This window comes from Capsicum annuum, chromosome 12, assembly GCF_002878395.1.
Source record: "Capsicum annuum cultivar UCD-10X-F1 chromosome 12, UCD10Xv1.1, whole genome shotgun sequence".
Lineage (NCBI taxonomy): Eukaryota > Viridiplantae > Streptophyta > Magnoliopsida > Solanales > Solanaceae > Capsicum > Capsicum annuum.
In genome coordinates, this window is record NC_061122.1 from 153,862,036 (window position 1) to 153,873,698 (window position 11,663).

An 11,663-nucleotide genomic window follows, 5' to 3' on the forward strand; every position below is an offset into this window, starting at 1 on the left:
TGGGGTCACTTGCGCCCCTAAGCACCGTGTGACGTCCCAGGACCTAAATTTCGGGGCGTTACAAAGACGCACTTTCTAGTCAAGTCCTTCAATTTAACTCTTAGGAGACACTTCCTAATTTTGGTCATCAGTTTTACTCTGACGAGACGCATTTATTTAGCAGGGCTTTGGTTTACACTCTTTCTGTGCTTTTCAAAAACTGTAATCAGATGATGCTCACAAAATTTTCTAGTACAAACTGGGGCAAAAATTTTGTTCATGTTTATTGAATTTTAATTTCTGCTCAGGACCTTCCTGAAGAATGGGACAGGCCCTTCTGAAGAATGAAAATTTATTATTTATGATCAGGATCTTTCTGAAGAATGAGATAGGACCTTCCTGAAGAATGGAAATTTATTTTATGTCCAGGACCCTCCTGAAGAATGGGATGTTATTTTTCTATTTCACCTTTTATTTTGAGTTCAGGAACATCTTTTGAAAAATCAGAAAAGAAAATCCAGGAGATCGCCTGAAAAACAAGTTGAAGAAAAGAAAGAGTTGTAAATCGAGTGTTGAAGTAAATTTTTATTCGAGTTTTTGGTGACATCGATCATGCTTCTTGTAGTTAGTTCATTATTTAGGAACACATGTTACCTTCAAATCAATTATTTCAAATCCTAAACATCAAAGGCCGTAATTTCTCAAAGCGAAATTCGTGAAGAAACGCACTTGCTTGTTTGGTAATTTAAGCAACATTTGTAAGAAGAGGCACTTCCTTGTTTGGTAATTCAAGCAACATTTGTAAGAAGAAACACTTACTTGTTTGGTAATTCAAGCAACATTTGTAAGGAGACGCACTTCCTTGTTTGGTAATTCAACCAACATTTGTGGGGAGACGCACTTCCTTGTTTGGTAATTTTAGCAACATTTGTAAGGATACGCACTCCCTTGTTTGGTAATTCAAGCAACATTTGTGGGAAGACGCATTTCCTTGTTTGGTAATTCAAGCAACATTCGTGAGGATACGCACTTCCTTGTTTGGTAATGCAAGCAACATTTGTAAGGAGACACACTTCCTTGTTTGGTAATTTAAGCAACATTTGTAAGGAGAAGCACTTTCTTGTTTGGTAATTCAAACAACATTTGTGGGGAGATGCACTTCCTTGTTTGGTAATTCAAGCAACATTTGTAAGGAGACACACTTTCTTTTTTAGTAATTCAAGCAACATTTGTGGAGAGACGCATTTCCTTGTTTAGTAATTCAAGCAACATTTGTAAGGAGACGCACTTCCTTGTTTGGTAATTCAAGCAATATTTTTGGGGAGACGCATTTCCTTTTTTGGTAATTCAAGCGACATTTGTAAGGAGACGCACTTCCTTGTTTGGTAATTCAAGCAACATTCATAGGGAGACGCACTTTCTTGTTTGGTAATTCAAGCAACATTTGTAAAGAGACGCACTTCCCTTTTTGGTAATTCAAGCAACATTTGTGGAGAGACGTATTTCCTTGTTTGGTAATTCAAGCGACATTTGTAAAGAGACACACTTCTTTGTTTAGACAATTCAAGCAACATTTGTAAGGAGATGCACTTCCTGATTTGGGTAACTCAAGCGGCATTTGTAAGGAGACGCACTTCCTAATTTGGGTAATTCAAGCGGCATTGATAAGGAGATGCACTTTCTTGTTTGGGTAATTCAAGGGACATTTGTAAGGATACACACTTCTTTGATTGAACAATTCAAGCAACATTTGTAAGGAGACGCACTTCTTTATTTGGGTAATTAAAGAGACAATTATTAGGAGACGCATTTCCTTGTTTTAGGTAATTCAAGAGGTATTTGTAAGAAGACGCACTTCCTTGTTTGGGTAATTCAAGCGGCATCGATAAGGAAACACACTTTCTTGTTTTGGTAATTTAAGCGACATTGGTAAGGAGACACACTTCCTTGGTTTGGTAATTCAAGTGGCATTGAGACGTACTTCCTTGTTTTAGTAATTCAAGCGGCATTGTAGCCCTCCTGAAGAACAGGGTGAAGAAATAAGAAGTCAGGAGTCCGCCTGAAGAATAGGGTGAATTTTCAAAATCAAGTCACAAAGATTAGAATCAAGATTCTAGAGATTGTAATTTTCACTTGTATTTTTTATTTTTTATTTTTGTTAGTTATTTTAATATAAAAGCAAATGTCTTAAACCGGAACCTCGATGGAATCTCACTTGACTTTTATCTCTTTCTCTCACTTTTTACCTTTGAACTACATGTGACCTGATTCCCTTAAAACTCAAAATATGTGGGTGGTCCAAAACCAGGACTCGGTCACATCTTTTATTTTATTTTATTTTATTTTATCTTCACTTTTAGAATAATCGGAGGGCCAAAAATAATATCTTAGTCTACGTCTTTGTATGAAAACTCTTCGATATTTCAAACAAAGAGGGGCAAAATGTAGACACGTGATTTTGACTTTCCACATGTTTAATATATATATTTTTCGATATTAAATATTTATATTTGGTTCGATATTATTTTAATTTTTATTTTTATAATGAAGTTAATTTTAGGATATTATTTTATTTTAATTTCAATTTTTAAAAAATAATATAAAAATTAAAAAAAATATGTTCCTTTTTTAAATACATAAGTTAGTAGTTTTAGTATTATTTTAATTATATTTATTTTTAGCTAGTCTTAAACTTTTATTTTATTTTTTTTAAAAATAAAAATTAATTAGTTATTATTATATTATTTTTATTATTATTTTATTTATTTATTTATTTATTATTTTTATTGGTTATTATTATTATCTTCTTTTTTAAAAAAAGAAATTTCAAAATTCAAAAAAATCCTATCCTAATAGATAACTACTCCCCCCCCCCCCCCCCCCCCCCCCAAAAAAAAAAAATCCCTCTACTTAAGGACTCCCTCTCCCAAGATTCTACGTACATGAACACTATCACACAATATCAGATAACCAGAAAGAGAAAAAAAAAAGAATGGACAGAATTCTATCCAGAGACTGATAAAAAGTCAAAGTGAGAAAAACATAGAGTAGAAAAGATTAGAAAATAGAGAAAAATAAAGAAAGAAAAGATTTAAAGTTTAGAGTTTCCACTTGAAGTTTCCGGTAATGATTGTTTCTCGCATTATTATCCAATTCAAATAATTACAGGTTCTTTTTCAATCTTGAACCACTTTATGTTGTAAGTTTACTGTAAAAAAATATGAAGAAAAAATATTCAAGTAGTTTTATGCGTTATTCATTTTGTAGTGAATTGATTGAATGGATTATTTGTTATTCTATGTTATAAAATTAAGTTATTGATAATTTGTATACTTGTACACAAAAGTTTCATAATCACACATCGCTAGACTCACACATGAGAAAAAAAAGAAAGAGAAAACAAAGAGAAAGCCGGAGCAAAAAATATACATATAAATAATACAATACCTCAATAATAGATCATGTCTAAATTTGTGATATGTATTAAGAAGTATATTAAAATAAGGTATCTTATATATATTAAAGTCATTTTTATTTCTACTTTCCTTCATTATTTTTATCCCTTTTTAATCAGATTATGAAAAGTAGGAGACGTATTTGTTTATTATTTATGAGGAAAATTTCAGTGCTCTAATTTATGTAAAAAAAAAAATCATTTAAGAACCAATATATTAACAATAATTGAGAAAAGTTGGTGATCTTAGAATTTTTTATTTTTATAATTTTTTTTTATAAAAGTAATTAAGAGAGGACAGTGGTGACTATTTTTCCACTCAACTATATTTTCTAAAGAAGCCGGCGACCAACACTCACTATATACAAAATATTTTCCTCATTACACACAAACACACTGATTTAAACCAAACACCCACGTCTCCACCAGTCATCAACCCCCCCCCCCAAACCGGCCTAATCTTTTAAAAATTGACTCTGAACCATGTTTATGTTTATATTTCGATTAGATTTTGTATATAGTTGCCTCAAAAAGTTTTCATAGTTAAATTGTTTCATAATATGTAATTTGAATTTGTATTAATTTAAAAAGAATAAATTTTGGGGATCATAATAAAGATTTATTTAATGGGTAGCTTTATGTATTTTTTATAGTTATTATTATTTTATTATTTTATTTCATTGTCATCAATAAAATTTAATAAATATTTCTTTAATTAATTTAATTGATCGCTTTAAAAAATATTGCTTTAGTTTACTGTTAAGAATAAATAGTGTTTCACATAGATAAAATTGTCTTGAGTTTACAAGTAACGAATTAACGCCTTTAACGCTAGGCAAAATGTTAGGCACGCTTAAAATGATCGTCTCAATTAAGAATGCAGCGTACGCATCTTTCCAAGATATTCAAAATCAAGGATGTAAAAAATACACCTTGGCAAATATTTTTCTAAAATTAACTTGATAAATACTTTTTAACTTTCACTAATTTAATATAAAAGGTATAGACAGGGAATTTTTGGTATGATTAAAAATGAGCGAATTTAGGCCTTAACATAATTTATCAAAATAGTTTAAGTCAAGATAAGTCAATAAAGCGACCGTGCTTGAACCACAGGACTTGAGGGATGCCTCACACCTTCCTCTCGGTCAACAAAATTCCTTACCCGGTCTTCTGTTTTTGCAGACCAATAAAAAGAGTCATTTCCTTTTAATTAGGGATTCAAAAAGGTGACTTGGAACACCATAACTCAATTCCAAGTAGCGACTCTCTAATAAAATTAATCGCTATTCAAAACTATCACTTTAATTAGAAAAACCCTTCGACTCGAACCCTTCGGGCGAAAAAGAGGTGTGACAAGTATTTTTTATAATAATTTTGTTATATCACATTTAGTTAGTTATTATAAGTTATTTAATACACGTTTGCTTCATTGCTTCAATCATGATTTTACTATATCACCCCTAATTAATTATTACGGTCATCTAAACATTGTGTCATTTAAATAGAAATATAAGAAACAGTATTACAAATCACAATAATTAAAAAGTTAAATTATTTTAAGAAAATAATTGACTATTGATTACACAAAATTTTGAATAAGGAAAGTAACATATATTATTTAAAAATTACATTAAAAAATATTATAAATTACAATAGTTAATGGTTTAAAATATCTAAAAATTTTACTTTGTTATACATTTTAAAAAATTACTACAATAAATTAACAACTTTAAAAATTTAAATGTCAATCTGTCTACTTTGGCACAACTTCATTGGTCCTTTCCCTTGCTTTCATTTTTTTCATCAATTTAAATTTGTTTATCTTATTTTGTTTATCTAGTATATATTTCAACAAAAGTATGAAAAAATTCTTATAAATATTAATAATAAATAACTTAAAAATTTAAAAGATATAAAATATTTGGTTGACTCCCAAAATTATAGCAATATCATTTAAATTAAAATAGAAGAAAGAGTATTATAAATCACAGTAATTTAAAACTTAAATTATTTTTAAAATATAATTGATTATCAATGCCACCAAATTTTGGACAGGGAGAGTAACATATATCATTTGAAAAGTACATAACAAGTATTATAAATTATAATATTTAACAACTTAAAATATCTAAAAAATTTATCTATTATTTATTAAAAAAAAATTATAGATCACAATAATTAACAACTTACAAAATTTAAAAGATCTAAAATATTTGGTTAACTCTCGAAATTATATCAGTGACACTTAAATTGGAATAACTAAAAGTATAATTAATTATCAATGCCACAAAAGTTTGGACAATGAGAGTAACATATATTATTTGAAAATTACATAAAAAGTACTATAATTACATTAGTTAATAGCTTAAAATATCTTTCAAAAAATTAATTTGTTATATATTTCAAAAAGAATAAAAAAAAAAGTACAATAAATCACAATAATTAACAGATTAATTTTTTTTAAATATATAAAATATTTGGTTGGCTCTTCAAATTATATTAGTGTCACTTAAATGGGAATAGAAAAGAGGTATTATAAATCTCAATATTAACAAATTTAAATTATTTTTAAAATATAATTGATTATTAATGTCACAAAAATTTAAACATGGAGAGTAACATGTATTATTTAAAAATTAAATAAAAATCTTATAAATTACGATAGTTAACACCTTCAAATAACCAAAGAATCTTAAAAATATAATTGATTATGTAAATTATATTTGTTTCATATAAATTGAGACTAAAAAATTATATATTGGGCTCGTACAGTCGTACTAGCACGTGCCTTCGACATCTAGTTACTTATTATAATAAGAGGGAATGGAGAGGAGAAGCAGGCAACTCTCTGTCAACATGCTTGCTTCTCTTGTGTATTTCATCAGATGCTTCCTTCGTATTTTATTATATCATCTCTAATTAATTATTATAAGTTATTTATGTATTATAAAATTATTTATATTTAATTATAAAGGTAAAATAAATATTAATGATATGTCTGCTTCAGCTGCTTCACTCATAATTTGACTATATTACCTATAGTTAATTATTATAAGTCATCTAAATACTAAAAAATTAATATTAAAAAATTATTATAAAGTCATTTAAGTATTAAAAATTAATAATATTTAATGTTAAATTTACTTGACGTTTTATATGAGGCTCATTTAATTTTTTTTCACAAGTATTTTTGTATAGTAATTTTGTCATATCACTTCTAATTAGTTATTATAAGTCATCTAAGACATGTTTTCTTTGTTGTCGCAATCGTGATTTTACTATGTCACTCCTAATTAATTATTATGACCATATAAGCATATAACTTAAATTGAGACTTGAGTAAATATTTTCTTTAAAAATATAAAAAAAATAAAATCTTTTTGAAATGAATAAATAAATAAATAAATATTATTACTTTTAATTAGTTATTATAAGTCATTTAAGATATTTCTGTTTCGTTGTTTCAATCGTGATTTTACTATGTCACTCCTAATTAATTATTGTGTGGCTTAAAATGAGACTTGGGTAATTATTTTCTTTAAGAAAAAACAAAAACTAAATCTTTTTAAAATGAATAATTATTTTCTTTAAGAAAAAAGAAAAACTAAATCTTTTTAAAATGAATAAATAAATAAATCTTATAATTTAATTATTATTATAATATTAATTTAATATAAATATTGGGCCCGTGCATTGCATAGGCTACTCGCAACTAGTTATTACTTACTAATAAGAGGGAATGGGAAGGAGAAGCAGGCAGCTCTCCGTCAACATGCCTGCTTCTCCTGCCTGCTTTATTAGCTATTTTCTCCGTAATTTTATTATATCATCTCTAATTAATTATTATAAGTTATTTATGTATTAAAAAATAAATTATATTTAATAAAAAAGTAAAATAGATAGTTATGACATGTTTGCTTCAGCTGGTTCATCTATAATTTGACTATATCACCCATAATTAATTATTATAAGTCATTTAAGTACTAAAAAATTAATATTAAAAAATTATTATAAAGTCATCTAAGTATTAAAAAATTTAATAATAATTAATATTAAATTTACTTGACGTTTTCTATGGGGCCCATTTATTTTTTTTTCACAAGTATTTTTGTAATATTATTTTTAATTATTTATTATAAGTGAGCTAAGTTTGCTTCGCTGTTACAATCGTGATTTTACTATGTCACTTCTAATTAATTATTATGACATTTTAAGCATTGTGTTACTTAAATTGAGATTTGAGTAATTTTTTTCTTTAAAAAGAAAATAGTAGAACAATTTTTTTTAAATGAATAAATAAATAAATCTTATCACTTCTAATTAGTTATTATAAGTCATTTAAGATATGTCTGTGTTTTGCTTACTATGTCACTCCTAATTAATTATTAGTATGACCATTTGAGCATTGTGTCGTTTAAATTGAGATTTGAGTAATTATTTTCTTAAAAAGAAAAAAGGAAAACAAAATCTTCTTAAATAAATAAATAAATCTTATAATTTAATTATTCTTATAATATTAATTTAATATAAATATTGGGCCCGTGAATTGCATGGCTACTCGTAAGTCGTAACTAGTATATTATATATGATTTGATTTAATTTCAATAATTGATTTTAATTTTAATAATTTAAAATCAATTATATTGATTGATTTTAAATTTTATTAATAATCAATTCAAATTCACCCCGTGAGTACCCTACCTCGAAGCTGTCTGCTTGAACAACACAAGATGTTTCCTTGAGTTACTTCTCGAGGAAGTTACCCGCACAAAATCATGTATTTATGATATACATAATAGCTTCGCTATAAATAGGCTCAGATTCCTACTCACCCTATATGATATACTCTTGATCTTCTCTGTAGTCATCCGAAACTATACATACCGACATCCAACAGTCTGTGTCCTCTAGCTAAATATACATAAAAATTGCGAATGGCGGTGGAGAGATTCGTCGGGGGCGAGGAACTGCCGGAAGGTTGCATAGCTAACGCGCTATCATTAACTAGTCCGAAAGACGCGTGCCGACTGTCGCTGGTGTCTTCAACTTTCCGTTCAGCCGCTGAATCTGACGCCGTTTGGGAACGGTTCTTGCCGCCCGATTATTATGACATCATTTCCTGGTCCATTGGCGGTCCAGATACACTCCATTTCAGATCGAAGAAAGACCTTTACTTACACCTATGTGATCATCCTATTCTCATCGACGCTGGCACCAAGGTTACTAACTTATTAAACTTTTAGTTGATTAATTTTTTCTTTCGTTTATTAATTGTATCTAATTTGTTATTATATCACTTCGTAGTGTTTTTCCCCAAGTAAACGCATGCAATTGTTATTATTATCTCGTGATTGAATAAATAAATTCTTTAACTTAAATTGATAAATGAAGTAGAAAATATTCCATTTGCCCTTTATAGTATTTTGAAGGAATATTATTTGTACCTTTGTGTACTCAATTTCTAAACCTGAAAATATTATTTAAAAATCCTGAGGAATCAATATGCAGAGAATCATATGATTTGAGTTTTGAAGTTTACTTTGATATGAAGAGAAAATTAGAGTACTAGCTTTTTAACCTAGTTTGTACAGTAAGTTCTTTATATATATATATTTTCATTTTATATTTCTATGTAAAAAATAGCATTTCCTCTCATGTTTAAAATAATTGTTGTTTTGGAAAATCAAGAGAGAACTTATTACACATTTTCAATTTTACTCGTAGCATTATTAATGTGGGTATTTGTTGGTTTGGACGGAGTTTAATGGAATAAAAGATCAAAGAACAAACATTGATAAATTAGTAAAAATTAACTCAAGGAAGTACAAAAAGGCTAACATGACAAGTAAATAGGACGAGAAGGAGCATGTGTATTCTTGGTACGTAGCGCCAAACGATCTGTTCTGAACTGAAAACCTAGAACATAGATCGGTTAAGCATTAGTTTGTGCTTTAATTTATCCAATATCAATGTTCTATGGATGCTTTTCAAATGTAAAATCTATGCAAGATAATTAATACTATATGAGAAGATCATATATCACTCAAGCAACCAGATCATGAAGTAGTTGAAAGGTTGTTCTCATAACTATCTGGCAAATTGTGAAGAAATAAGCAGAGTGAATTGGGAAAGATCTGCTTGATATATAGTTCGATGGAAATTATCCATGTTGTGTACGAGAGAAATCTATATTACGCTGTATCTATGTATTGATTCCTATCAACACATTTTGTATTTTTTTGCTTTGATAATAACAGTCTATAAGGGAAATGGTCATGATCGAATTTGTTTCTAGAATTGATGTTTCAAAGATTAATTGGTGCAGTAAACATTATAAGGGAAGTCTTTGGAGGAGAAGTCTCTGCTAAAATCTTGGTCTCGATCTTAAACTGGGAGATGATTTCATTCATACTTTTTTTTCTTAGAATGAGATGATCATATATTCTTTATAAAGGAACAGTTTAATGCTATGTCTCTAATATATTCTTATGTGTGAAACAGTCTATATTCACATCATTACAGTTAACTTAATGTGAAAATGAGGTTTATAGTGTTCGGTGTACTTTTGTTTTGCATGCATATCAAATTAGTAGCTTTCAAACAGGGAAACCCGCTCACAAACTTTTGAAAATTTCTGCTGGTTTCTATTTCAGGTTGCATAAATCGTAGCCTTTCCCTATCACCATTGTCCCCTTTTTGGTCTTTTGACTGCTGAGTAGTAAAGGAAATTAAAGAAAAAAAAATAACTAATGGGACCAGTTCGCCCCACCAATAGATAGTGTGGCTCCACCATCAAGTTTTAAGTACATGATACTAATAAATATCATGGAAATGACACGTTTTTTCTTTTCTTTCACAAATGTTCTTTTCTACTTTTAAATTTTGGTCCACATGTAACTCATTTTGTTCTCGCTTTCCATGTTCAAGACTCGCACTATATTACGCTTCACTTTGTTTCTTGCTAATTAAGTATCCATCTGACTGACAAACTGTTGATACGAACCAGAGCTTCTCATTGGTGAAATGGAGTGGAAAGAAATGTTACATGTTATCAGCAAGGTCACTACACATTATTTGGGGTGACACTCCTAGATATTGGAGATGGATTTCCCTTCCCGAGTCCAGGTATATAGTTCAATGCACATATATAACTTTGGATAATTGGTTAGAGAAGTCTTTCCTTACCCCTTAAATGCCTTCTGTAGCAAACTTTTAGCATTTTGTCATTTGAAGTTGATTTTGTGTGGAAATAGGTTCTCAGAAGTTGCCGAGCTTCTTGATGTCTGCTGGTTTGACATGTCTGGCAAAATAAACACCAATATGCTCTCCCCTGACACTAGATATGGTGCGTACCTTGTGTTCACGACAAAATCCAGGACCTATGGATTTGGAAACCAACCTGCAGAGAGTTCAGTGGGGATTGCTGGGCATGATAAACAAATGCAGACAGTTTATTTGGACCCTCGGGGAGGACGGAGACAATACAGGTACCAAGTAGTCCCGAGACGGTTGGGAATATTCACCCACCACATGGCTCACATATTGAGGCAGGAAGTGGAGGATACACCGGAAGGGCGTCATCCTAAGCAGAGAAGTGATGGGTGGATGGAAATTGAGTTGGGAGAATTTTTTGTCAAGAGGGGACAGGAAGCTGAACTGGAGATGAGCTTAACAGAGGTGAAGGGAGGTAACTGGAAAAGTGGCTTGGTTATTGAAGGAATTGATATCAGGCCTAAGGAGTAAGGAGGGCACTGTTAATAGGAATCTCATGTGGAACACCTCTGTTTCGGTTTCTTGATTTCCCTCTAAATAAAATGATAACCTACAGATCGGAAAGCTGAAGTAGGGGTGCGCATAACTTGTGTGTAAAATAGATCTATTATAAATATAATGGATCTATTTTTATTTGTACGTGGATATGTCTTAACTTTTCTAAATATTTTTATTTTTATTTTTATTTTTGTTTTGAATTTATTTATGTTAGTTTTATCGGTATTCATATTTTGGGGGTGATTATATGGTAATTGGTTAAATGCTTTAGTATAGTATTCTTTATTTTTTTCCTTAGTTTTTGTAATTCTTTATTTTGAAGGTATTCTAAATATTCTATATCTTTTGTTTCAAAATATCCAATTAGATTATCTTTCATAAGTTTTTCTAATAACGTTATTTCTTTCATATTTTCTTTCTAATATTTTAAATATTCATAGGCTATCATTTTATTCTG

General features: G+C 29.2%; 1 protein-coding gene across 1 annotated transcript; it reads left to right on the forward strand.

Annotated features, from left to right (window-relative positions):
- Positions 1–8,135: 8,135 nt before the first annotated feature.
- LOC107871070 (F-box protein PP2-B10) lies at positions 8,136–11,393 on the forward strand. The gene is made up of 3 exons (XM_016717867.2): positions 8,136–8,655; positions 10,443–10,561; positions 10,690–11,393. Exons 1-3 carry the CDS (start codon positions 8,371–8,373, stop codon positions 11,177–11,179), a joined length of 894 nt encoding a protein of 297 aa, XP_016573353.1. The 5' UTR covers positions 8,136–8,370; the 3' UTR covers positions 11,180–11,393.
- Positions 11,394–11,663: the final 270 nt, after the last annotated feature.

Coding starts and splice junctions, on each gene's coding strand:
- LOC107871070 (XM_016717867.2), top strand. CDS start 8,371: ATGGCGGTGGAGAGATTCGTCGGGGGCGAGGAACTGCCGGAAGGTTGC. Junction 8,656..10,442: donor TCATCGACGCTGGCACCAAG/GTTACTAACTTA, acceptor GATACGAACCAG/AGCTTCTCATTGGTGAAATG. Junction 10,562..10,689: donor ATTTCCCTTCCCGAGTCCAG/GTATATAGTTCA, acceptor GTGTGGAAATAG/GTTCTCAGAAGTTGCCGAGC.